Source organism: Drosophila santomea, chromosome 2L (assembly GCF_016746245.2).
Source record: "Drosophila santomea strain STO CAGO 1482 chromosome 2L, Prin_Dsan_1.1, whole genome shotgun sequence".
NCBI classification, from domain to species: domain Eukaryota; kingdom Metazoa; phylum Arthropoda; class Insecta; order Diptera; family Drosophilidae; genus Drosophila; species Drosophila santomea.
This window is the reverse complement of record NC_053016.2, coordinates 9,962,504-9,990,182: the sequence shown is the minus strand read 5'-3', so window position 1 is coordinate 9,990,182 and position 27,679 is coordinate 9,962,504. Positions and strand designations below refer to the sequence as shown.

The following is a 27,679-nucleotide window of genomic DNA, read 5'->3' as shown; positions in this document are numbered from 1 at the left end:
TGTAGATTAATGAACACAAATTCCTAAATCGTTAAAATAAAAACTTACAGATTTTCTGGGCCTACATTATTTTTATTATGGATACTATTATTATTGGATCAATGCGCATAATTCGGAAAGAGAGTCATATATAATCCGCTGTATCCAACTCCAAATCCGCCTCGTTGGTATAATTTATGTGTGGTTCCTCCTTAAGTTTTCCAACAAACGGGTACTTTTCATTGTACTGCTGTTCCCACTCCCGCAAAGTGTTCATTTGGCCGTTTGAGAGGTCACTCAAATCATCAAAATCCTCGCTGGCATTCAAGTTCACCGGTAAATTGATCAAATGCCGCGAAATATCCCGACCGGCATAGTTTGGATTAACGCCATTTCGCCCATAGTAATGCTCGGATCGCGACACATCGTAAATATTAAAGTTGACGGCCACCAGAATGCGACCATCCGCACGGGTGCCGTCATATTCCCGAAGTTCCGGAACCGTAAAGTCCTGCCGCAGGGGCGGAAGATCCACATCCGCTTTCTCCTGGCCATCATCCTCACAGAAGTCAGCTGCACCTGGTGCCTTGGCCTGATCCCGATCCTTACGATGTCGACTCAGACGTCGGCTAATACTCGCCACCTTGTAGAACACGATGGTCGATATAATCAGAAGAGTGACATTGATGGGCGTTTGTTTAATGGAATTGTATAAGCTGGAGTACCAGCTGGTGACGTGTTCCACGGCCTTGGAGTTATCAACCATCGTGTTGCTTCCAATTCCAGAGTCTGGGTTTAAGATGTGAAAATATTGTATGAAAACTATCTCTGAATGTCTTGTACTGACTGCCCTTTGTCTCTTTTTTTTTAATTGATGTACTTAGCTTAGCCTCCTTTTTTTTTTGAAAATTTAAATCAATTCATAGCATCCCTGAAACTACTAATAAAACAGGTGCCTCAACTATTAGATACCTTTTACTTAGTTAATCAAAATCTCATGAACCCCTTTGCGATATCTTCTATCATGTGGATATTCTTAACTTGAAAGCTCTCGAAACTTGTATTCACATTGCTTTTATTAAAATGCATATATTGGTTATATAATGATGTAAGAAAGCGCTAGCTAATGTATAATAGGGAACTCAAAAATATATATCCCCCTATTCCTGAGAGATGGGGTGATTCGTTTCGAATACAGTGCGCTCCATGGCGAAAGTGCGCTTGGCACGCTGTAAGGTGATGTTTTCCATGGCTTCGTTGAACTCCAGAAGAGCCTTGCTGAATTCCGCATCGCTCTCGATCATCCTGAGAAAGATGGTCGCTTCGTCCTCGGGCTTCGGCTCCATTTCCCGCTTGGCCTGGCCCTTCTTCTTCTTGGCCTCCAGCTTTTCCCGGGACTTGCGCTCCTCCTCCAAGAAAATGGTGGTCAGGCGCTTCTTCAACTTGATCTCCTCCTCGCGAGCCTCCAGAAGTTTGCAACGCTGTATCTCCCGTTCAAACATCTGCACTTTAAAGAAATAAATAAGAAAACATTGCCTTCTCTGGAACAGATTACGACCACTCACCGACATCATGAGTGACTTCTCCTTGACGGTGGCGGTTCGCATACCCTCCTCCATGCGGAGCATCAGACAATCTCCGTTGGCCAGGCTCACGGTTAGTATGCATCCATCCGGCTTGAATATCAGATGGGTGACGGGGTACTTGTATTTGATGGTGAGAATTGGTCGAGTGTGGGACATAAGCAGGTCCCAAAACTCCAAGTTGCCCTTGTCGTCACCAATGCAGAACAGCGAGCAGCGTCCGGTGCTCCAGGCACCGCTCAACACCTGGTTCGGCCGGCGGATGTAGAAGGTACTGGGGCAGTTCTTCACCTCCTCCGACCAGATCCGCACTCGCCAATCGCCCACCACCAGGAAGTTCTTCACAAAGAACGGATTACGCATTACGCAGCGAATGGGACCGACAAAAAGTTGATAGGAGGCAACGATAGTTTCCTGCGGAGTCGTGCCCTTGCGATTGCAGACGAACAAGTAACCCATATCCGTGCAGACGATGTAGCGCACTGGGATGGTGTACTCGAACTCGAGGACAGTAACGCCATGTGCATTTTGGCGATTTTGAATGGACTGGGGATCCGGTTCTGCCAGTATCTCATGCACCGGCATCAGTAGATTCCGGGTATCCCAGTACTTGATGGACCCATCCAATGATCCCGAGTAAAACTCCGTGTTGAGCTTCGAGTGCACCCAGCAGATGGCGGTGGTGGCCTCGCGATGACATGCCTCCAGGGGGCAAATGGTCTTGGGCCCACCCTGGTTATCGGTTAGCCAGAAGCCAACCTGTCCCTCTTGGAGTCCACCCACCATGTAACTCTCATCCCGCATGCACACCCTGGCGATCCGCACGACTCTCGTGGAATCGTAGTAGGCCACCGGTCGGGTGGCGTCATCCACGTTCCAAACGTAGAACGCATGCGGATTATCGTTGCCAAAATCGGGCAGGGTGTTCAGCTGCTTTGTGTAGTTCGGTGTCAGGCTCTGTGTGTTGGTGAAAAACAGGAGAAACTGATTGGGGTCGTTGTTCAGCCACTCGCACGTCTTCAGCTGACGCGACGGGATCCACAGATCATGAAAGACATGAATAAGCCTGGCCGCGATCTTCATGCTGATCCCATGACCCAAATCGGCTGGTAGATCCACAAAGAAGTCCTCGTATATGTTGATTGCATTATTGGCCGAACTGATGTCCATTGCGTCGTGCATCAGTTGGTTCACCTCGATGCCCCAGGAGTCATCGCGCTCGACCTTCTTGCGATAGCGCAGTGTGGACTCCTCATCCAAAATGTTCACCTCCTTGACGTTCCAGCCGCCTTCGTAGTGATTCAGGCCATGGGAATCCAGTGTCACGTTGTGGGTCAACGCCGAGGAGGCGGCATACTGTTCGCTCAGCTGCGTCCGCTCGTTTATCGGATTGCGCAGGATGTACTTAAGGCGTAGTCGTCCACTTGGCTGCACACTGAGGATCATCTCATTGCGGTCCGTGAAGAGGCACTGCCTCCCGAAGCGGCGGCGCTCCCGCGACAGGATGAACTGGTTGCCCAAGGTACCCATTGCAATCGATTAAGCAACTAAAAACTAAATAAGTGATTATATTCGGAATGATTGTTTGTATCACTAGATACGAAACGAAGAAATTTTAACGTATTTCCTTCTTGAACAAATCTATGAAATTTAATAAAAGCGAGCGAACAGATATACTTTTATATCTGACTTATTTGTCTTGGAATACGCGCTGAATGTTTTTTGTACTATATTTTGTTTCTACTTTTAAAGCTTAGCTTGTTCATGTAACATTGTTAACTTTAATAACATTTTAAAATATGTTTTTAATTCCCTGTTAGTTTACAGTGAAATAACAGTTTCCGGTGTGTTACTTTACCGCAGTCGGGTGACCATTTTCTGGACGCTGCATAACGCGCTAGTGTGCCTGTTGCGGGAAGTAACAGGTAGCCAAGATGCGGTCACACCGCATTATTAGAACGCGGAAAACATTCAACTTTTTCGAAAGCAACGCGTAATTTACCCAATTAAACAGTGCGTAAATAATAGAGCAAGCATTGTTGCGTTGGCATTGAATGTCCAAAAGCGAATTTGAGCAATTTGCACTATGGTGAGTTTCGGCGAATGCCAATGAGCTCATGTACTTTGTCTATTTTAATGACTCTCTTTACAATCTGTTGATTTAGAAATGGATCTGCAAGAATTCCTTTCCCTGGAACGCCAGCAACTGCAGAAGGAGCGCCAGCGCCTGGCCAGCCAAAATCCTTGCCCCGCCGCCCATCTAGTGAAGTCCGACGACTTCAAAGTGCAATGTCGCAGGGCCAAGGAGTTTAAGGAGTGCACGGAGTCCAATGAACCCGCCACACAATCGTCTTCCTTGGCAACCGGCGGCCAAAACGAAGAACTTCACTTGGACTTGCACCTGGTTGGGGAGGAGGAGCAGCAGCATGGGGAGGAGAAGGAGCTTCCAACAGAGCGGGGCGTACTGCCTCCCAACCCCTCAAAATCCACCAAGGAACTCGCGAATCAGCGCCAGCTGCTCGTCGGCAGCGCTCGTCCGTACAAGTCGCCAGATGCGTCGATGCGGCGCAATTTGGAGAACGAGCGACCGCTCAGTGAGAACCGCTTTCCAATCCGTCGGTCGGTAAGTGCACTGAAAAAAAATGATATTGAACATAATTATATACATAAGATAGAATCTACTATACTATATACGATAGCTTCTAGCTCTAAAATATAAATATTTGTAAATAATTCCCTAAACCTGTACCAAATTATCCAATATACTTGGGGAAATGCTTTGCTGTTTGGTTTCAGTGCCGATCCTCTGAATCAGTGTTGAAGACTAAGCTCGAGAACGTGCGTTGCGCTTCACTGGCGCCTCTTACCGCATCGCCAATTTGTCTGGCGATTGGCCATAAATGTGCAAAATGGGTTTCTCTACGCCTCGTTGCGCTGCTCACTTATGTTCAAGCTTTTCCAAAACTACGTTTTTTGGAATTTTCGGCTCAGTTGCACAAAAGGTTTCACAGTGCTCTTAGCTTTAACTAAGTGTCTGCGGACAATTTGGTGAGTTCTGGACAATTAGAAAGCCTTAGGTTGAAAGTAAAAAACATAATGCTTCAAAATATATTAGAATTAATTTTCCTGCTGGTTAAAGTGTACAATTGTACGTATGTATTTTCAAACTATTACAATTGAACGTTAGGGCTTCCACACTGTTTCCTAAAAAATTGTGTAAAATAACAACAATGAAAAAGATGTGCCACTTGTGAGTATCCATTAGTTCCTGGTTATTTGAAAGCACCTGTATGCTTATAAGTATATTGCATTTACAATTTCTTAATTTATGTCAATAAAATTCCCATTTCAATTGCAAAACTTTGAGATTTTCATCGAGCCTTTATATAAACATGCTGAACTTTCCGGTTTTCACTTTTCAATTTGCATTATTTAAATGCCTTGAGTTCTCGGAGGGCTGCTAAATAATTGCTGGCCAAATCGCTCACCCTACCGTTTAGATTGCATAGCCTATTAGTTTGCAACGTACCGCGTGTGGCGTTTAGAGAGCAGCACAATTAGTTGGGCATTTTAATTATTCATATTATTTCGTTACACTTCTCCGTGTTTTGTTGCGTTGCGTTTTGAGTGTGGCCTCGTTTCCTTCCGCTATCAATGTTGCATGGCCCGTTTCTAGTTGCTACTATTTTCTAATGTAGCAAGTCGATGCCGTGCTCCAGTTACCAACCATTTCGGCTCTGTGTGAACAGGCGACCATTCGCTTAATGAATTTGCTGGCACCGCTCTCAGTTGTTACTTGAAGCTCGTTTGTTGCGCTTGCTTTTGTTTGCCTGAACTTGAAATTACCAAGTGCCAATTCGGTTCTCTATAGCAACATACCCTATAACCCACAAAATACACCTTTATGAGGTGAGGCGTGCCGCTGATTGCCGGCAAATCAAAACCAACGAACGGAACGCAATAAAAAGGCAGTCTAATTGACTTCATTTGCAAACCGGCGAGCGCCAGAAGTTAACCCAAAAATCAGAGTGACGTAAAGCAAATATTGAACGATTTCTAAAAATATACAAACTGACAAGTAAAATGTATATTTTTGTTATATTTATGAAGGAATCAGACTGTTGGACTGCTAGTTATAAAATAATATTTCTTCATGGATTAAAAAAAAATGTACACATTGTTTACAAATATTTCCGACTTCTGTCTTTTACAATATGTTTGTCTATGCCCCAATAGGTTTAATTTTGCCGACTCATTTTCCTTTTCTATGTGCATTGGTGTGAAAGTGCACCATTTGTATGTGTCAGACACGCCCACCTGCAACTGCGCTGTTTTTTCATAACTTACTAATAATAATTGATACTGAAGTGATGAATATTAAGAATGAATGAAAGTAGCTCGACCAAATCGATCAAATTAAAGCCAAAGAAAGTAGTATACTCCATATATATTCTAGGAATAGTCAGACTATTAAAGTCAAAAGGGCACACGGAAACTCGACTACCAATTGATGTTGACAAATGTACTGCGAATAGAAGTCATGACCTGGACAAGGACACGGGCAGACAAGTGGTAATTAAAGAGGTTGTTAACGATTGCAGGACTAATAGTTGTGACGTATTTCGAATTAAATTGAGGTCATCTGATTGTCGAATAATTATAAATACCTTCTGTTAAATGCCCTTGAACTTACAGAGATGCGTGACAAGTACAAAGGGAATCCATTCCCGATTCCCGTTCAACTTTCATACGCATTTTCATTAATTTTCGCGCTTTTCGTACTCAAACTACCTGGCACTTAGTTAACCCAATTTTGATGCGGCACGCAATCAGATCCGATGAATGGGCGTAGTAAGTCAGGTCGTTAAAGTTCGCCACAGTGGCTGCATCAACTTTAAATAAGGTGGCTTTAAAAATTATTAACAAATTTTTGAACAACAATGTTTGAAAGGAATGATATAGGTTCCTTTATGAATTTTGTATATTATTTGGTAGGACTTGGCTAAAATAATTGTTGTCAACGACCAAGCAGCTCAATATGAAATTGAAACCCACTGTTTCTGCACAACTGATTTCGGTTAATGGCTCAAGAAAAGCTGAGCCTAGACTGGCCACCTTTTCCCCCCACCAGAGATGAACTTCGTGACCTCGTAATTCGGATTCCTTCTCGCCACGACTTACTCTTCCAATTTGAAGTCTTCATTTTGATAGTTTCCTTGACCTGAATTACTGGAAAGCGTTTGCTTTAACAGCTTTCATTGCTGGACTGAGCGCTCTGCCAGCTATTAACTATCATATTCATAAATTGCACTTAATTATGCAACCCAAAAACGTTACTCGGATATCCTCGAACCCTTCAGCCACTTACGCGAAATGATGAAAACGTTAAAACCTACTTTAATTAAGGCGCACATCATCAGGGCTAATAGTGAGTGAAGCGTAGTAATGCATGCAGCTAATAAATTGAAGTGCAGGTTCCCTTCGACTGAAGGCACATCGCACACCAGTGGGCTGAAACAGCTGGGTTTTGTTGATAACCTGGCGTGGAAAGACGTCTCAGCCGAGTGCTGAAGGCGCCTTCAGTCGTTTTACGAAGCGCCTCGTCCTTTATGTTATTATTTTTGTTACCCTTCACTAAATAAAGTATTTGTGGATGAAGGTAGCCAATCAAAACCAAGATGACAGCCCTCAAAATACTTAAATACTACAAAAAATGTATTTAAAGTTATATAGTTTGTGCTCCCCAAATAGAAAAGAGTTTAATATAATATTATATCTGTATAGTATTTCTGCATGTTTTTCGTTTACTTACGAATGTATTTGATGCTTATAAGACATGTAAATAAGTAGTAGTATAGTCGAACCCTTGTCTTTAGCTTGGTGTTTGTATTATATATAATTTTGTTGATGCCATCGGTGCACGCGATTTGCGCCGTCGACGGCATACAAATTATGTGCAAAAATGGCAGTAGGCATTGTGGAGTGTTCGCTGGAGCAGCTCCTGGTGAAGTGCTGGTGCTGCTGACCCCAAAAGCAGAGAAAGAACGAAGCCAGAATAATTTGTGGCCCATGCCACATGTAAAAATGTATACGAGCTTCTTGCTGGTGGTTAGTGTCGCCGAAAGGAACACGGGGAATTAGAAACAAGCCATGGGTGCGATAAGGAATATGGGGATATATATATATATATACAGCTCGGCAAGAAACCACTCACAAGTAAGGACGACGGCCCACTCACGTTCGTTTTCTCTCTCGCACGCAGGATGATATGGAGCAATGGGTTACGGACACATTTTATTCGTACTTCCCCGGCTTTAACAATGAAAATCAGAAGCGGCAAAATTATTTGCGTGAGCGACAGCGCGAGAACCAGCAGAACTTTCTCAAGCACCAGGTAAGCGTTTCAATATTACCATAAAAATAGTTTGATTATGTGCCGACATTCATAACGCCAAGCAGTGTTAGATTTACGAGCTTGTATTCTACTCCTGTAGATGCTCCATCCGCCGGTTAACAAGCATGTCAGAGCGGAACAAGTGAGGAAGACATCTCAACCAGCTGCTGCTCCAGCACCAATCCGCTCCAGCCAATCCAGCACAAGCACCTCGAACCACAGCACAACGGATAAGACTGACCTAGAGTTAATTGTAAATAGTAATCCCAACTATGTGCCGCCCAAAATTCGGCCAGGCACAACACGTCAAAAACTCCTCCAGGATCTGGGACATGTGGAGCTCTCGAACATTGTAACAGGAGATGGTATTATGGAGCGCAACCTGCGTAGTGCCGAGCTGGAAACAGCTCGTAAAAAGGATTACCAGCGGGATCTGATGCAGCAAATTGACGAAAAACGTCGCTCCATAGAATTGCTAAGGGAAAAAGAGCGTCGACAGGAGGAGGCTTTGACCAGGTAATATTAAATAGATTTTTCTTAGTTTATCTTAGTTTTGACTATGACTATTTTCCTACAAGGCGACTGGAGGCACAATTGAAGACAATACAGTTGGAGGAGCAGTTGGAAAAAGAGCGCGTGCGAGCTGAAAGGGTAATATATAGTTTGATAAAACTACAGTTGTTATTTAACATTGCAATAGTAAAAGTACTTATACATTTCAAGTCATTGTTTCTGAAAAACAGAATACATTTGTATTGAACGACCACCAGTTAACTTGTTAACCGTAGAACCTTGAGTTTATTTTAGATCACATATCAAACAATTCGATTACGCGCTATTGTCGTTGATTGGTATTACCATTAAGTTTATAAGCTTTTGGCCCAAAGTAAATGGTGAAGGTTATTAATTGTAATTGATAGAAATATTATGGCCTCTGATTTCGTTTATCCACATCTAATGACACGCAGTTACGTTCGAGTCCAGCGTTATTAATTGAATAAAATTTCTCTTACTTTTGTTCACTATGCTGACAGGCTCGCATTGACTCGGAACAGAACCGCTTGATGCGCGAGCAATTGTTGGCCAAGCTGGAACAGGATGCCCAGTTGCTGCACGCCAAGGAGATCAACAATCTAGCTGATACGCCCAGGACGTCCCGCACTAAAGGCAAAAGCAACAACGCCACTAACATAAGCACAGATAGCAACACCAATCGGGTGTACAAATATTTTAGTAACTCTGCACATCACGAGTACAGACGCGGTCAGCCTTTACCGCCGGCCGTTGAGTTGGACTTTGAGGTGCCTCAAATGGCCAAAATCGAGCGCGAGTGCTTCCATTTGTGCGACAAAATTTGTCCGCTTTGCGATGAACCGCTTAAGAGCTACGAGAGCTGCTGTCTGCGATGCCAGCGAAAACTGGCTCTTAAGCTAAAGCAAAAGGAAACCAAGCAGATTGGAGAAAACGGGGCAAAACCGAGCGAAGACTCAGAGGAGAGTAAGGAGGAGCAAGATCAGGATGAGCTTCGGGAGGAAGATCCCAACCATAACTGCCAGAACAGCTACGCCCTGGTGTGTCACAAGTGCGAGCGACTATACGCCATGTGCCCCCAGTGCCTGAGCAAGAGTGATGTGTGCCGAGCTTGCCAGCGGGAACGGAATGTATGCATGAACTGTCGCCGAAATCTCTGCTCGTTTTGCTTGGAGGAAGTTGCCTGCGGCAGGGACACAGAGCGCACGCATGTTAACGACAAGGAATCCTTTGGAGATCCGCCCTCAAACAATTCATTTCAAGTTCTGGAACTGAACTATGCTGTGGCTCCGGCTAAGGACTCTACTGCGAGTAATCTCGCCGATGTATCGCCACCATATTCCGTTAACATAGCGCGAAACTCGGTATTCCATGCTGACTATAAGGCTACGCCAGTGAAGCCGTCTATCCTCGAACAACTGCCAGCCACTTCGGGTAGTGCCAACACCAGCTTCGAGCTGGATAGCGCCGATGAGCACGCGGTGGAGCGGGTTCGACGTCAGACGGATCAGCGGCTGTCCCGCTATCTCAAGAACTACGGCGATCTGGCCACCAAGCAGCACCAAAAGCTAAAGCAATCGGAGTTGCATCGAAGCAAGAGCGAGTCCCGTCATCGGGGCACTCAAACAACACCGCAGTCATTGGCAAGGAGAGATGTTGTTCTTAGGGAGGCTGCTGGCCACAATCTATCGATGCCTCTGCTGCGCGAGATGCCCAAAATGACACGACAGGAGACAGGTGCACCCTTGGTTGAAAATGGACAGCAAAAGATTGAGAATCTAAAAAAGCGCTGGGAAGTAAGTGGATACCTTAATACCAATCATTAAACAATGATACTTATATCTTGGTTTATTCACAGGTTCCTGCCGTGCAAAAGTTTACCGTTTCAACATCATCGCCTAAAATCCTAACTCAAGTGGGAGCCATCAGAAAACAGTTGCAGGCAGCGCGATTCTTTGATGATGAAGTTGATCCGGACGATTATTAAGGAGGTGTCAACCACTCTTTTTTAGAACAACGAAAGTGATTGGATTGACTTTTCTTCTTATGCAAGCGAAACGAATTTAAATATTTTTGATGTCTTCACATTTGCCATTATTATTTCACACTAATTTCATTTTGAAAACCACTCATGTAGTTATTACTTTATAGTGAGCTGGTTCCAAGTGCTTCTGCTGTTTCATTCAGCGATTTTAATACATAAGCCATAAAGTTTGTTAACGTTTATTGTTCTTATTTTAACAGAAATGATTAATTGCAAAGGTGTTAATTAGAAGAATTCAATATTAAAGACGAACTTACCAGAATTATCTAAAAAGTTTTTGTATTTCTAAAAGTGATTTTTCAAGTATGAATTGATAAGCCACTAGTTTCTGATAAAAATGTAATAGCATGAATTAATAAGCCACTAATTTTTCAGATAAAAAGTTAATAGAAATTTTAACAGATCAGCCTCTGAAAACAGAAAGAACTTAAATCAATTGATTTTTCAGTGATTTTCCGTTGAGTAAAGTGCCTTAGTCAAACTATGGTAAACCCCCACATAAGTGATTAAATTGAAAGATATCGAGTGTTATGGTTAAACATAAATATTTTTTTTTATTTTTTGATGCATTGCAGTTGTCGTTGATCAGGGCTTAGTGGCATCTGTGGATCGTCCTACCACTGGATGGGCTGAGGGGCGTAGACGGGGGCGTACTGCGAGTAGGCACCGGCGGATCCGTAGCTGGGAGCTGGAGCGCTGCATGGCACTGGGGCAAGGTTGGGCTGGCAGCTGAACAGGTAGTTCTTGGGGCAGGGAGGAGCCGGGATCGAGACCGGAGCGGCGGCGTAGGATGGAGCAGCTGGGGCGGCGTAGGCCTGGGGAGCGGCAGCCGGAGCGGCGTAAGATGGAGCGGGAGCAGCGGCGGGCTTGCCGTAGCCACCACCGTAGGAGGAGCCGAGCATCTTATCCTCCTTATCGGCGGCAACGAAAGCGGCCAGCAGGCAGATGGTGGAGACGATGGCGATGCACTTCATGTTGATTGGTTGATGATTTCTTAGACTGTTGGTAGCAGACTGCGATGCTTCTGCCTTCGACACTCGAGGTTTATATACCCGATGCAGTGCCACCAAAAGTGCAGAGGCAAGCACTGACCAAGTTTTCAGTTTAACCAACGACCCCTGGATGTCGGCGTGAGTGGCGCTTTTTCTGCATGGCCAACAGAAAGCGAAAAGAACAAACATTTCCTCCACTTTTTTTGGGCCACTGAACTTGTTGAGTAAACAAATTGTCGCATGCCAAAATGGTAAATGAATAAAACAACGGAACTAAAGTTGGTTGAAGCAACAAGAACTAAATGTATTGGCTTTGTGTTGAGCTATATTATTTTATTAAAACGTTTTAGATAACTTTCATTTAGGTTTATGAAACGTGATATGTGAAAATAATATTATATGAAAATAAATAATTAATTACTAGCATATTCATTTAGTTCAATGGTCTGAATTTTTCGCGAGAATTTGTAATCGCGTGCCGAATATGTCTTGCATAGCAGAAATTATTCGTTTATGTTTATGCATAGCAACAATCGTTCTGCAGAAACCTTTCTTACAAGTTCTTGCAAATCTGTTGATTAAGTAACCTTTTGCTCCATTACAGCAAATTTGTATTGTACATTATGAGCGACTCAGTTGTTTTATTAATTGTTTTTTAATATTTGCATACTACTTGAACCAAATTGTTTAGCCATGGACTATATCTTTTAGTGGATAGTTAAGAATTATATATTTTATTTTAAAGTATTTTTATTTATTACTAAGTTCTTAAAAATGTTTAGTTATAATTGTTTTATGATTTCTTACAAAAGCAAGAAAATAAATATTTCTATCAGGCTTTCACAGCTCTGATAATCTCATCTTAAGTCTATTGACAATGTCAAACAAAAGACATTAGAATAATTATAATGTCTTTGGTCAAACGCATAGAAAACTTGTGACAGATATAAGAAGAATCTAGCAGTCATGAAATGCTTTATTTCACTTCAAAATTCGATGTAGCTTTTATATTTACATTTTCATACGAAAACCAAGAGCTTGAGTTAAATTTCATCTTATCAAAATGAAACTCACTTCGCAATTTTTGTACAAAGTCTGCCGTCATTATCATACAAGCCGTGGGTTGTATGTTCCCACAGTTGAAAAGAGCGAATCGAATGACCAACTGAGGCACAAGCTCGAACACTCTGAGGAGGTAATAAAACGGGCCATGACTTTGTATAAGCCAAATGAGATGATGCTGTCCTTTAATGGTGGCAAGGATTGCACGGTCTTGCTGGATATTTTAGCCAGGATGACGTCACCGACGACCTCAATGCCCCTGGAAGCGGTTTACGTGAAGTCCGCGAATCCATTTGAGGAGCTTGAGACGTTCGTGGATGATTCTGTCCAGCGCTATGGACTACAACTAAGGATATACCAAGGAGCCCTCAAAGTTGCCTTTGAGCAGCTGATAGCCGAGGATTCCCAGGTGAAGGCCATCTTCCTCGGCTGCCGGCGCAGCGATCCCGAAGGCTTTGATCTATGCGATATGGCACCTACCAACAACGGATGGCCAGCGATGATGCGGATCTTCCCGCTGCTTGAGTGGAGCTACCACGACATTTGGAGCTATTTGCGCTCCAAAAATCTGCCCTACTGCTGCCTCTACGATCGGGGCTACACATCCATAGGAGATCGCAGTTCAACGCGTCTTAATCCCAATCTGCTGTCTTACGACGAAAAGCTGGGCAAGATGACTTATCGAGCAGCCTACGAATTGGAGGATGTGCGCCTGAAGCGGATCAACAGGGATGGGCATGGCCAGGTCGCAGTCAGCGGAACCAAACAATAAGCAGTGGCCAAAGTTCAGGTCAAGCTCAAAGTTTCCGGCTCTGCTCTTGACTTGATTTTCTTTTCATTTTTCCACCCCAATATGAGACAAAGTGGAGCAGCAAGTGTCAGCTAACTGGGCCGACAATTCTTCGTCAAGACCCCATTTCACTTGTTCACATTTCGCTTATCAGACAATTTGAATAACTTGTACAAACCGGCCTAGCCCCTTATACCACTTTTATCTACTGTATAAGAGAAATGCAAGTAAAAGTTCTTGAATATTTGGTGAGAAATTTGAGAAAGCTTTTGCACCTAAAGCTCAGGAACTCTGTGGTCTCAGGTGCTGTAAAAAGGAACATTTTGAATTTTATTTTATTATTTATTTTCTTAGCTGTTGAATATCATTTTTCATATTTTAGACTTAATTTATTGTTAGCAAAATGTTATTTATTTCGAAAACTTTTCTTTGCAAAGTATTAATAAATATTATGACAAACACGAGTATTTCGTCTTTAGAACTAGGGTTCACTTAGGCCCCTTTAAGAAATACACCAACTCATGCGTGGGTTGCGTTGGACTTTTACTTGGCGTTGATGAAGTCGTGGTACTGGTTCCCTCGTCATCCACGAGGAGCAGTCGGGGATTGCTCCTATGGCATTCCTGCTTCCTGGACATCTTTTTCGCTTTCTCGATTTCAATGCCATTGGGGTACTCCTGGCTAGATGACTGTGCCTGTGGCGTGTACTCCAACAGATCACGATAAACTTTCCACAGACTCTGATCCTCGGAACGGTCCAGCCAGTTGAGCAGATCCTGAATGGTCTTATCGTGCCGGTGGGCAACTTGCGAATTGAAGGGCGGATGCTTTCGAGTAGCGAACTGCGCCCGGTAGACAGTTTTGTTGGTTTTCGGTGTGAGGCTGACGCGAAACCATTGCTGATCCTGCGGATCCTCACCCAGTAGGGCGTATTCAAAGCCCGGAGCTACCGAGGAAGTCTCCTGCAGGAGACCCAAATGATCAGTGGTGGACAGCACGCTGTTGTTGGCTGTCGCTAACGGTACCTGTCTACGAATGTTGCAATATTTTATGGTTTTATAGTGTACAAAATTATAGATAATTACCCCAACTGAGAGTATCTGGCCAAATCAGTGGGTATGGCTTCTCCACCGCTGGCCATCACACAAAAAATGATTATTCCCAAATACGGTTTGTTCCACATTTTGCCAATTTTCGCTGAGTGCGATGAAGTTTCTGAACTCACAGCGTTATATAGTGTTTATGCTTGGGTTTTGTCATCTTTTCCGGTTGCTTGGGAATCGTGTTCGGCGTACAAACCGGCATGTAAAAGTAGCTGAAATGATTTCCATTTGACAAGTGGAATTTCTCAGATATCTAATACTGGTGATACACTGTCACGTTTGTGGTTTTAATTACAATTTTATCAATGATTTGTTATATGTTTTACGTAGCTTACGTTAATAAAAGAAAATCATTGATTACAATGTCTCACTTGTTATATTTTTCTCACTTTTTTCAATCTGAAAATATACTTAAAATAAAATTACCAATTGCTATTCTATGTTACATATTACTTGAGCACTTTTTACTATTCAGTTGCGTGGAAAATCTTAATACATTTTTTCACGGGTTTCACATTTCTCTAATATTAATTATGAAATAAAGAGGTTTTTCCTGTTCTTGTGGCTAACAGGAATATTTGGCTTTTGAATTTATTCGGGGAAATGCCACTTGGCCGAGTCACTTCCGGTGCGCTGCTTTCGTTTCCGCTTCTCTCTCGCAACAGCTGCCGCAGCATTGCCAGCATAGACGAATGTTATTATCAGTGAAATTGGCGACCTTTCCAATGTGGGTAAACTCTGAAGGATGTTAATCAACAAGGCTACTTTCACTTTAGCACACACCCGCCCCCCGCACCCCGTCGTCCTGCGGTGAGCGTGCGCCCGAGAGGCAACTTTCTCTCGCCCGTTTCTCAGCACTCTCTTTAGAGGCATTTCATCGCTCTCTGTGAGCCTTTTAACAGCAGCTGAGACGGCACAGCTGTTTGGCATTTTGCGCGCGCACTTTGCTAAAACAAAACGAAACGCATATCACACATACGCGCCGTGGTACGGCGAAGGCAACTCTCCTTGGGTTCGACAGGACTCGGGACCGTTTCGCACGCTCAGTAGACAATCTTTCCTCATTTCGTTAACACACTCACTCAGCACCTTTAAGCGAACCAATAATATACAGAAGAATTTCCCCAAAGTAACAAACAGCAACAGTAGCTAAATGAAATACCCAAAATACCCTAAAACAAATAGATAAATAAATACGCATAAATTATTTTCCATTATATAAAAGAAAGAGCTTGAATAGTTCTGTGTGTTGTTCGCCGACTAAAATATTAACCAACTATATATTTAATCAAATCACATTCAATTGAACCGAATGTCGAAGTGCGTGTCTAGTGCAAAAAGCCAAATCCCTCGTCTTTTTGTTGTGGCTGTCGTCGCCTGAAACTTTAAACGAAAGTATGTAAAAAAAATGTATCTCTTATCAGGCAGCTTCGTTTATGCGTGGCACTTTAATGGCAAAACAGTCATGAATTGCCTGCTAGAAGGCCTGATACCACTGTCTTTAACCATTTTCTCCTTTTTACTTTTTGTATCCTGTTTTATTTGAGCTATTCCTTGGACAAGTTAGGCACTTATCAGTTTTAGTTTGTGTGCAGGGTAATTGCTGTACTCGGTATCTGATAACAATCACTTATTCCCATTGAAAGCCAATCGTTATTATAATTGATGGGTTGCCAACATCATGTGATGTCAGTGAGGGAATATTGTGTAAATATATAGAGGACCTTGAATGGTCTAAATAGTGGTGTGAATAGTACTTTGCATTTAATTTGAATGGATTCGTTTTATATCATATCAGAAAATCATTCAATTTAAAATAGACAGTGTATTCCCTTGAGTTTATAGTTAGCTGTAACTTAAACCTAGAATTTGAACAATTAAACTTACTTCAAGTTTCACCTTTTGTTAGGCATTATCTGTTATTTTTAATTTAATTAAATGTGTTTGGGCCATGTTCGTTGGATGGTTTGTTCGTTGCCTGCGTGTTCAAGTGGCGTGTAAAGTAATTTAGCAATCCAGCAAACTTTTCGGGGCGCTTAATTTTTAGCGCAAAACAAATAAGCAATTGCAAAAGGCACAGGGCAGAAACGAACAAATGCGGACTGCGAAAGTCCTTCAGAATGGGCTGAGCGGAATAGAGTTTCAGCCAGGTTAGTTAAGCGAAAGAAAAAGTTTGGCCTGGCCATTACTTTCACTTTTTCAGCATTTCAGCATTTCAGCTGTTCCCGTGCTTCGCCACTGCAATATTTTTGCCGTTGTCTAAGCCAACTTGGGGCTTCACCTTAGGTGTGTCTACAGCATGTATAGGTACGAGTATATATAAATATATATATACATTTTTTATATACTGGATACGTGCGCTTGGGTGAGGGTGCGCGAACTCGTCCTTCAATATTTCTGCTGTTAGATTTTCCTCATCAAAAGCCTTTAAAGCGTTTTATGATCCGTGCATTTGACTTACAACTTTCATTACCTTATACTTTAATACCTAGTAAATTGAGGGTGAGAAGTGTTTGGGCGACTAAGTTTGTTTACAAGTTTTCAGCCCTCAAAAGCTTCAATTTTGTTATCACTTGACTTCACTTTATAATTAGCACAACTTTTACTATAATAAACAAATAAAAATACATTTTATACGGTTTAGTGCGAGTTAATAAACTATGTTTGCTGTTTCTTTCAATTGCTTTCGTTACTTTAAATGTTTAAATGAATATGGAGGTAACAAATTGGAGTATGATTTAGATAGTTTTTGTTAACAAAAAAAAGGTACATCAATATTTGTTAAATGTTATATTTAAAATCCCCTAACATTTTTCAATTTCTTTACCACGTGAGGGTGGGCTGGAATAATAACTAGCTGTTGTGTGAGTTGAGCTATAGCAAGTATAAAAAAGGAGCTAAAACTCGCTTTGGAGTCGTAAATTGTTGATGTTGCTGTTGCCATTTGTTGTTCCTGTTGTTTTGGCCCTGCAGCTGGACTTGTAATGAATATAAAACTGCCTTTTAACTGCCTTGGCTGTAATCCTTCTCGTACCCTTGGCAGCTCGGTTTTTATTCGTGCCCGAGGGTTATGCGAATTCCTTTTCCTGAATTGTTTTACGATCTCCACCTAGAGGCATTTACTCACCCAAATGGTCGTTCTTCAACAAGAAACTTGTTGAAGCAAAGTCAAATCAAACAATTGAATTGGAGAAAAAAAGCTGCATGATTTTTGGCACACTATAAACTTGTGTATAATTTTGCGAATCTATTTTTCTCTAGCAGCTTTGAATAGAAAGGATTTCGACATTTCACTTTTGCGATTTTTTGCTCCAGTTCCTGTTTGGCAAGTCTCGTCGTTTTCTTTCCCCCAAAGCAACCAGTGTTTTGTGTGAGATAAGCAGCTTGACCGTGGCCCCAGCCATCCATCGGAAGTGGGTGTTGGCCTGGCCTGGGAATCAACTGGGAACGGGCAGGATGAGCAGGATGAGCAGGACATCCATGGCACAAGGACAGGCGAAAGCCCGAGCCTTGGCTATCCAGGCGACGGCACGTACGGACCCGAAGCGTGCACTGCGAGATGATAATTCGTTGAATATCCAAGTCAGCCTCGAATTTATTCCGCATAACACCCGGATCAGATGGGTGGGGAGGGGTGTGGGCGCTCTGGGAGTGCTAAGTGTTGAGCTGATATGCAAAACAGCTATATGTATTGCCTTGGACCAATCCGAATAAAACCAAACCGCACTCTGTTTAGGTATATCGATGGATATTCTGCTCAGAGAAAGAGCAATTTTCGAGACTTCAAGGACGAAACCAGAAATTCCTTTAATAAACCGTGATGCGATTTCAATTTAAATATATGTGGGTAACAATTTTAAAGGGTAGTGTGTTAGCCCAGTTTAAAGAAATTGTCTTTAAACAAAGCACTAAGTAGTTATGTAGTAGTGTATATGTATTTTTGCACTTAAGCCATGTCGTTTGCAGTAAATAATTACAGTAAATAATTGATATACTTGTTTAATAGTTTTTAGCCAATGCTGCTTACTGACTTGAACTCGTATTTATCAAGGCTGCTTTTGACGTTAACCCACATTGTGAGCAGTCATTTGGCCTCCATTATAGACTCATTGACAGACACTAAGCTGAAAGGATCAAATTAGTCATCTTGATGGGCTGTATATCCTTTGCTCGTAATATATTCCGTTCTGTGTGCCAAATAAGACAATAACTTCTGGCTTTAATGAGAGTGGCCAATGCCAAAGCCAAAGGCCAACGTGAATTTGTTTCAAAGTCGTTTGGTGGGCGTGTGAGCCGCGCAAGGATGTGGCTAAGAAGCTACGAAGCTGCCACATATGCATGAGAGTGGTGGGTCGGTGGATCGGTGGGTTTGGGCCAGGCCAACGCCTGAATGTCTCAGCGTGGAGTGAAATCCTTTAAAAAGCCTTGAAGTAGTCCGCTGCCAACTTTTCGACAAGACATCTCTAAAAGTTCAAGTTAAGTGCAGCGGGCAATAGCAACAGCATACCAGCCAGCAGCTAGAAAACATGGCCAACAATCGACGTCTTAGGGCCTTCTATATACACTCCCCAACTGTTGTTGTTATAAACAAGAAGCCAGTAACTGGCCAAGTTGGCAACTCTTCGGACGCTCCTGCGCGCGCATATACACATTCCGTCGAATCTGGAGAGCCTGAGAAGCCAGAAAAGCCAGAACAGCCAGAAAACCGGAGAGCAATGAGAGAGTTGTGTTCCCACAGGACATGAGGACGCAGCTGCTTGCCATCCAGTGGCAAACCCATGTCCTTTAGTATACAAAACGGCAGCGAGCAAAGCGTTTGCCACTCGGCCAAAGTGAACGCAAAAACAGCGACAATTGGCACTGACAGCAGCCGCAATATCAGCGCCAAAATTTCGCGTCAAATGAAGTGAAAAGTGAAAGTTGCAAACTTGTGCAAGATTATACCCCAGCTTATGCCCAGGTGGGCATAGCCAGTCGCTCGGGCGCACGTGGCGTATGTGCGATATTTCCCAGTGTGATTGAATTAAACACGTTTGTCTCCGCTCAGCTCGAAGCACTCCCTGGAGCATCCTCGCCCTTTTGGCTAATAATTTATACGCCGCCATACGGTTCCGTAAATTGAAACTGCTGCTCGATTAAGTTAAGAGCTGGGGAAACGAAGAGTTTCACGGCCAAGAAAAGTGAACGCGTACATTTCACAGAAACAATTCTTGCTTGCGAATACCTATCGCCAAAACGTATAAACAGCCAATTTGTTTTCTATATTCTTAAATATATATGTAAACAGCGCAGTAATATATACAAATGTTTTATAAAATTATCGGGAAGATATTTAGAAAGTGTTTTTTTATTCTTTATTCTAAAAATGTCTAAAGGTTCTTTGTACAACAATTTTAAAATTGTAGATTTCTGTAAAGTTCACAAGAACATAATTTTTTAAATAGACGTTTTAAGTGTTCTGCTTTCTACAATAATAATAAAACAAGCATCTTTAAGTGTGCGGCCATAAAATTTATGTTTTTTATTATAATATTATTATTTGAAGAAATAATCATCTCAATAGTTTTAAAATTCTCGTGCTATGCTTATATAGAGAAGTAGGAAAGCATTTGCATTCTATTTTTCCTTGCTAATCATGGTCAGTGGTATTCCCTTTGTTGTTTTTCTTAACGAGCAATCCTTGAATTTTCTTTCAGCTTAAGTTGGTGCTTCCATTTTATGTTTATTAACCTCTTGGTTATATTTGCAAGCAAATGTTTGATCAACTAACTTTAACTGAAGTTCTTCTTTGGTTTTTCATATATTTTATTGAAATGGCTACAGGAAAAGTTTGGCGGCCATGAAAACCCCTGGCTTTGATAACAAACTGCGCGTATAAGCTGCAAAGGAAATGAGCACACAGGGAAAAGCCATTGTGAAACTGTGAAAGTGTAATCAAATAAATTCCCTCGCAGAATAATCCGAGTAGCAGAATAAAGGTCAATCGTAGAAAATGTGCATAAAAACCTGCAAAGACATCAAATTCGGTGACAATAGCGACGGAGGCAATGAAGGTGGACAGAATATAGTCATCCGCACATCCAAATTGGGCTACGAGCACTTCCAACTTCAACTGCAGCTGCAGGCCAAGCAAAACAAACAAAAGCACAAAGGCTTTAAATTGCCCAACTTTAAGATTCTCATGTGTTGTTGCTACTTCATTATCATCGTGTTGATGATATGAGAACGGAATGAAACTCAATCTCCAACCAAAAATGCTCCAATTATATAGTTAAATGCCAACATATTGAAACCACAGAGGCGAACCAGAAATATTGTTCAACTTAACTCATGAAAAAGGTAAAAATTTCTTGTTGCCTACTTCTGGGTGGATATAGTTTATAAGTGGTATAATTTAGCAATTGCGGAGTACCTATTTATGTCTCATTACAAGCTATAATTGTTAACCAGTGAAACCGTTAAAATATTATGATGTATAAGATATTACTTTAAAGTACATTTCAACATGTGTTCCTTTCGACTATATTGATTTTGTGAAGCGGTTTTATTATCAATGAACCATACAAAGTAGAAACAACTTGCTTTTCTTGGCCACAGCACCAGCAAGGCCTTCTAAAAATAGTCACGCGTTTTAACATTTTTCACTAATTAGCTGGGTGTTACTCCACCATCTTTTCTCCTTATCGAATTATATCAATTGGCATTTTACGGGGCTGTTTGGTTTATTGAAATAAGCGCTAAATTGATTTATGCCACAATATGTTACCGCCGTCAATATACGAATGGCGTACACTGTTTGCCTTTTGTTTGTGCCCTGGCTTTGTTTGCTTGACTTGTACCCGCTGATTACTCATACGACGCGTGGCACATTTCATGAAAATTGATTTTACACTGTGACAAAGCTCGAAGTACACACCTACTTCACTCCCTCACAGTGTGTGGGCTGAGTATGTGGTATGTGGTATTTGTTTTTATTCTGATTTTCAATTCACATTGCTGACCTACATTTTCGGTTTGCGTGGGTGAGGCTCTGGTATTTTGTGTATTATTGTTGGTTTTCGGGCCACAGGTTTCTGGAAAAAATAAGGAAAAAACAGCCCGGAGCTATAATTTATTCGTTTACTGCCAGGAAATTAATTAATCTGGGGGCCACAATTTTTAAATATTCCCAATGAATAATTGAAAGTTTGACGAGTGTCTGAACGTTTTACGAATTATTTATTCAACAATTGCAGTTTGAACGGTTTTTAAGGTGCATAAATATTTTAACGATCTTTTTGCGGGCCTCTATAAATAGTTTTTGGTATACAAATATTTAAAGAACTTCCATTTCCCGTTTATATATTTCCCTTTTTATATTTTTTAAAACCATAAAGCCCAAGTCGGAAAAGTGTAATTCTACCTTAAATGATTTTCTTTTATTTTTATTCCTTTGTATGGTCGTAAGCAGCGTATTTACAGCAGAGGCAACTCGTAAATGTAGGCAGTCGTTATTGCGCTGATATTGTCAGCTTTGAATTTATTTTTATATTATCGGACTTTATGGCAACCGTAAACATGCAGTTCGGGTGCTTTCTTCGGCTCAAGGATTTTTACGCGAGTTTTAAATCCTTGAAGGAGCATGCTTTACAGCTAGCATTCTTATATATGTATATGTAAATATTTGTACCCATATGTCATATATCAAGCTGAAGTGAACTTCGAAATTTTGTCGTTTGTGCCTGAAACGTGCAGTAAGTGGAACAAATGGGATCTCAATCTCGTTTTGGACAGCCTTTGGCACAGATGCTTTCATTTGGTAAAAAAACAAAAAGTATTTACCAAACGGGATGAGACTTTGTGTTTAAACAGTCACACTACTGCAAAATAATATGTAGAGATTTTGTGAATGACAATGGAATTCACGTGATAGGTTTGAAGTAGTCATATATTATTTATCTACAAATGTTCATTTACAGCAAAAAGTTTACCTTTCTAACTTTGTTATTCTTTAAAGAATGTTTTTCTATTGATTTTAGTTTGTTAAAATTCACAAAGTTATATACCTCGTGTATAGACTGGGCAGACTGGTAAACAAAGTCTTCCCAAAATAGCCTATAATATCCTGATATATAATTTAGCTATTTGCACCCGTGTCAGATATTCATATATATTCGATTCTCTACCACTGTGCAGCACGAAACATTTTTATGAAAATGTACAGGCAAACACATGTGACCCGATATATATACATATGTATATGTATCATTTGTATGCGTAGCTAAACCCTTTATTACCCTTTATGTGCTTTTATACCAATTTACACACAAACACACACGCACACACTGACCACGTAAGCGTATCCTGTCAAAATGTTGTTGTAGCTGGTGTCTAGCCATTGTGCAATCAAATTGTTCGGTGGGCGTTGGTTTCGGGTTAGCGCCGCTTACGCATGCATTTACAACAAATTATACGAAGGGAATTGTTATTAATGCTTTTGGCAAGGTCACGGAATGGCTTTTTGGGAAATTAGATAAAGGATTTTAGGTGGGTGGGCTCGACTGTGACTGAAATATAAAAAGCTTACATATCTAATATATTTGTTATTCCTTTACTTGCAGATCTCATTCGAATGCTGTCTAAAGTATAAACCATCAGTTATTTCAATACATGTGTTACAACTAATTAAATGAATTAAATATATATATAAATGTATGTGTATAGTTCAATAACAAAGTTAAATATTTTCAAATTTAGCTCAAAGAGAGAGTATAAGCTAATGTTTTTGTGTGTGTGTAAAGTGCAATTGTTAAGCCATAATCATTGAAAAGCATATGTTTAACTGCAAAGCAATCAATAATTCAATTAACCTGACCTGCAATAATAAACACCTGCATTCGGCTATGAAATCGACGAATGGCTCCAGCAAGTGACATTATTTATGAAAATAATACCTTCGTGAAGTGAGTACAAATGATTTTTTAAACTTTTTTCAGTAGATCCTATCAATTCGTATAGCTAGTTTGGTGAAGGTCTTAACAAGTATTTGCAATCTTAAAACTACTTAAGAAGAATCTTTGTTAACCCAATACTTTTTAATATACCATTTAAAAGACTTAGAACTAAAACCTTTTAAAATTAAGTAACTAATTATATATTCGATAGTTTCATACGTATGCTCCGTAGAAACAGTAGTGAATCACTCATTATTAGTTATTTTCCTTTGGCAAATAATAGCTGGCAAGTTGTCGAAATTCATTACAGTAGAGTTTAGCCACCTTGTCCACTAGTCGTATGCGTAATATGGGTTGGAACATCTATACTCCACCGAAAATGTTTAACAAACAACAATATTGAATGGCAAAGTAAATTTGTGGATTATGTTGACGGACATGCGAGAATTGTCCCAGGGCTGGGCAAACAGAGTGTTCCAAACAGAGAATCAGGTCGGGGAACCCATTTCGGTGATTGTGTTAATGTGTGTCCTGTTTGCCTTTTCCAGCTTGCCCACAGTCAATAGGAAATGCAATTTTAAACAGTTCCTGGTAATTGCTTTATGGCACTCGAAGGAGTCACAAACAAATCAAACTGAAAAACAAGACAACAAAACGACTTTCGACGAAAGATTTATGTGAGTGCCCCAACGAACAGAGCAGACATTATAAAGTCGTAACAAAATACGCTCACTTGGCAGTTTGGCTTATCAAAAAGCCAATAAATAATAAGCCAAAGAGCTTGTTGCACCGCGCATGAAATGTAGATCACGATTGTGTAAGAAAAACTTGTTTTTGTTTCACATGTCGGCGAAACGAACGTTCTATAGTAATCGTAATAGTATAGTAATACGTGTGTTCCTGTCAACAGGACGTGTTGACACATTTTATGCACAAAAAATTCATCTAATTGGCAAAGTTTGCATATTTGATTTCACTAATGGAGGCCTGTCAACGGGCCGCCTGAAAGGAATTGGGCTGTGATTTAAGTACCTGAAAATCCATTGATTTTTACCCATAATTTTAAACTGCTCTTTGCTTTCGGCGAGGTCAAGAGGTCAAATTGTCAGTGAAAATGCCAAACTCTGTGGCATTTACACACATTTTCGTCTGTGAGCTACAAGGTCGAGGTCCCCGAAACTCGAAATACTCACCAAAACTTGACGAACGCAGACCAAGTTTGCCTTTGTCAGAGAAGTGCGTTAATTAAGTAATTTGCCAGGTCACGCTCACCTGTCCTTAGCAGAATAGAACACACCTTTAATGACCGCCCCGACTGGAAAAAAATCGATTTGCGTTCTCTTCTTCCATTTTCATTGTGGAGCCACCAAATAAACGAGGTCTTTAGTTAAAATCGATGGGATTTTGGGAGCGCAATCATTTAACAAATGCTCTTTTTGGGGTTATATCATAATCGTGAAAATTATAAGATTATAAGACATTTCTAACAATGCCATTCTGTAGTGCTTTCCATTTATAATTCTACTTCTAACTCCTTGCTTTTTATGCTTAGCTTTCTCGCAGAAATTTGCATCTGTAATCAGAAAGTCGCAATTTTCATGAATAAAGAACATGTTGAAAAGTTACCTGATGAGGTTAGGAAGCGATTTATTTTTTTTCCCCTCAGCTCATTGCATTCGTTTTAGATCCTTCTTCGGTCGACTTGTGCCCAGGAAAAAGTGAAATACCTTTGCATTCTTTTCACCTGGCAAATGGCAAAATGGTAAATTCCGCATTTTCCCTGACACAGTTTCTGCTCCTCCGAATTCAATCCGCTTATTGCATTTTCTCGCATTTCCACCTTACCTAAAATGTTTTGCATTAATTAAAATTGGCTTATGAATGAGAAGGTGACTAGTGGTTGATTTCGGTTTGGGGCTTATTTTGGCGAAAATCTCGAGTGTTTCTTGAGCGTACATATAGTTTTACAAATATAGTGTTACAAATAGTTTTATAGTTTCGGGCTTAGGAGACGCCAGTTTTTGTAGCCTAACAATCGGCGTTATTTGGAAAGTTGGCCGTTTCATTAAATTTATAATGAACTGTACTTGGACGTCTGTTACGATTAGAAATACTTACGAGTAGTAAGCTGCTGTTTTGCTGCTGCTGACCCCCTTTCCTGCTCCCCGGCAAACTCGACGCCCAAGGCCGGAAACGGAAGTGTGCACATTGAGGAATGGCGCAAGGAGGAGCAGCAGACGCCAAGATCTTGAATGCGGTGAATGGGCCAAAGTAAGTAGTTGGCCTAGGGAATTTTGCCAACTTGCCGGGCACAGTGGAGGCCACTTAAATACCTGAAAAAGTTTTTCGCGCTTCCGCCGGAAATTGCCGAGGGCGGGAAAAGAAAAAATAGAAAAGAGTTTTCAGTTGATGGCTTTGTGGGTGTGTGTGTGTGCGTCTCTGTTCCATATCAAATCTTCTTCAAATGCACAGCGAGACAGCCAGGAAATGCTAAAGGAAATTCGTTTTCTTTTGAGACACACGCAAGAAGGGGAAGATCTGGCTGGCTGGCTGGCTGGCAAAAACAAGGCGAGGAAAGTCCTTTGAGCGCCTGCTGCAAATATTGCACAAGTGCTCGCCACTCGTCGAGCTGCACAAACGCAGTAAGCAAAACAGCAGCAATAGCAGCAACATCAGCAGCTCGCCAGCTCAGCGGGTGAAAAACAAAAGCAAAGCCAAATGCAAGCTCGTTAAAATTACAAATAGAAGGCAAGTGGCAGAAAAGTGCGCTCAAGGACGCGTTGGCGTCTCCTCGCCCGCCCGTCACCCACCCACCCACCTAGCCCCCAGTCCACCACCCACTTTCTAATCTTCACATGTGTGGCATTGTGTGGCAGTCATGCAAAGCGTTGTGGCAAGACGAGGCTGCATATGAACTTACTTGTATTCTTACTCGTATTCGTATTCGTATTCGTACTCATACCCATACTCGTTTCATGCCATCAGAAACTTGCGCCTCAATTACGAAATGTTATGCTTCCCCCTAAAAACTGGAGTCCTGCACCACCTGCGCCCCCAGATCCTGATCCTGATTGCAGGGGGCGTGGCATGCGTGTTTACCCTTGCATTAGGCAGCACAGAAAGTTTTCGCTTTTGAGTAACCTTTTTGCCCGCCCTTGTTTGAACTGTTGCATTTCTGGTTTAGCTGGTTGATATGGTTTCGGGTTGGCATTCGAAGGTCACTTCTGCCACTGACAGGACCTCCTGGTGGGCGGCCATCGGTTGTGTTTCTCCGGCAGGACCAATTTGAAAGTCAAGTCAGCTTTCGAATGCCAGCTAGCCAAGTCCGAGCCACGCAAGGCCCAAGAAAAAGCTAAATGCAAATTAAAGATATGGCAAAATCGAGTTGGCTTGCTGGAAATTTCAAACAGCTCAGCGAGGTTTTGCTTCAGATCGATATGTCTTAAAGTTGAAGCTAAGACTTAGATTTTAAAACGTTTTGGTGTTGTATTAAAATTTAATTAGCTTACGAAAAACATGCACCATATTTAAGTATATTAATAGTTTAAAAGTTGTATATGTTTGAAGATTTGATACCAAACTGTGCATTACCTTTTTCATTCTGTAATTTAATTCCTGCGTTCAAGCATCTTATGTACAATTCAAAAGTAGCTGTAAATAGCTAAGGTATTTTGTAACCATTTGATACAGTTACCACAAAAAGTTTTTAATTAAAACGTGGCAACCTTTAGTCCCTTTCCTCAGAAGAAAATTGTAGCGAACTTTTGCAAATATAACCTCAGCACAAATTTGTTTGGCAATTCGCTCAATTAGGCAGGAAATTAACTGCAGCCAAACCACAAACCCAACTCCCATCGATGCCATTGGCTTCGACTCGTGCCCCACCACGCCGGAATAAGACCCACTCCGGCCAGTAGACGCCTGGGATTTATGTCGACAAATTATGCACATTTATTTCAGCGTAAAATCGAAAGGCGAATGGCGAATGGCGCATTATGCAGTCGGAGTCGCAGGATAGACCCCAACCGGAATCCGTGCTCGCATCCGTATCCAAAATGGAGTCAGGATCGAGGAGAATACTCGTACAGTGCACATAATAAACTTATAATGCGTGACAGGATGCGTGTCGTCGGGTGCCAAGTGGTGCCGAATCCGGTCGAGTCCTTGCGTATCCTGGCGAAAGCCATAAGTGGTTGCGCCCCATTTGGCAGCCCATGCATCTCCGTTTGGCCGCCCCATTTCCACACCACTCTGGATTTATGTGCATT

General features: G+C 41.6%; 7 protein-coding genes across 7 annotated transcripts; 3 read left to right on the top strand and 4 right to left on the bottom strand.

Annotated features, from left to right (window-relative positions):
* Positions 1-51: 51 nt before the first annotated feature.
* Positions 52-849, bottom strand: LOC120458568 (membrane-associated progesterone receptor component 1). Its single transcript, XM_039646269.2, has one exon. It carries the CDS (start codon positions 743-745, stop codon positions 125-127), a length of 621 nt encoding a protein of 206 aa, XP_039502203.1. The 5' UTR covers positions 746-849; the 3' UTR covers positions 52-124.
* A 188-nt stretch (positions 850-1,037) lies between these two features.
* Positions 1,038-3,228, bottom strand: LOC120458768 (dynein intermediate chain 3, ciliary). The gene is made up of 2 exons (XM_039646541.1): positions 1,545-3,228; positions 1,038-1,481 (listed from the first exon to the last, which is right to left on the bottom strand). The coding sequence occupies exons 1-2, from the start codon at positions 3,090-3,092 to the stop codon at positions 1,140-1,142; spliced, it is 1,890 nt and encodes a 629-aa protein (XP_039502475.1). The 5' UTR covers positions 3,093-3,228; the 3' UTR covers positions 1,038-1,139.
* A 263-nt stretch (positions 3,229-3,491) lies between these two features.
* On the top strand, positions 3,492-10,793 carry LOC120455210. Its single transcript, XM_039641175.1, has 7 exons — positions 3,492-3,651; positions 3,728-4,185; positions 7,825-7,956; positions 8,057-8,472; positions 8,535-8,607; positions 8,991-10,283; positions 10,346-10,793. The coding sequence occupies exons 2-7, from the start codon at positions 3,730-3,732 to the stop codon at positions 10,472-10,474; spliced, it is 2,499 nt and encodes an 832-aa protein (XP_039497109.1). The 5' UTR covers positions 3,492-3,651; positions 3,728-3,729; the 3' UTR covers positions 10,475-10,793.
* A 266-nt stretch (positions 10,794-11,059) lies between these two features.
* LOC120455218 (vitelline membrane protein Vm34Ca) lies at positions 11,060-11,561 on the bottom strand. The gene has a single exon (XM_039641189.2). It carries the CDS (start codon positions 11,503-11,505, stop codon positions 11,146-11,148), a length of 360 nt encoding a protein of 119 aa, XP_039497123.1. The 5' UTR covers positions 11,506-11,561; the 3' UTR covers positions 11,060-11,145.
* Positions 11,562-12,493: 932 nt separating this feature from the next.
* Positions 12,494-13,627, top strand: LOC120458866 (FAD synthase). Its single transcript, XM_039646699.1, has one exon. It carries the CDS (start codon positions 12,587-12,589, stop codon positions 13,355-13,357), a length of 771 nt encoding a protein of 256 aa, XP_039502633.1. The 5' UTR covers positions 12,494-12,586; the 3' UTR covers positions 13,358-13,627.
* A 136-nt stretch (positions 13,628-13,763) lies between these two features.
* LOC120458867 lies at positions 13,764-14,678 on the bottom strand. Its single transcript, XM_039646700.2, has 2 exons — positions 14,461-14,678; positions 13,764-14,404 (listed from the first exon to the last, which is right to left on the bottom strand). The coding sequence occupies exons 1-2, from the start codon at positions 14,556-14,558 to the stop codon at positions 13,864-13,866; spliced, it is 639 nt and encodes a 212-aa protein (XP_039502634.1). The 5' UTR covers positions 14,559-14,678; the 3' UTR covers positions 13,764-13,863.
* An 873-nt stretch (positions 14,679-15,551) lies between these two features.
* On the top strand, positions 15,552-23,153 carry LOC120458892. The gene is made up of 3 exons (XM_039646730.1): positions 15,552-15,873; positions 20,302-20,817; positions 23,079-23,153. Exon 2 carries the CDS (start codon positions 20,471-20,473, stop codon positions 20,699-20,701), a length of 231 nt encoding a protein of 76 aa, XP_039502664.1. The 5' UTR covers positions 15,552-15,873; positions 20,302-20,470; the 3' UTR covers positions 20,702-20,817; positions 23,079-23,153.
* The last annotated feature ends 4,526 nt before the right edge of the window (positions 23,154-27,679 follow it).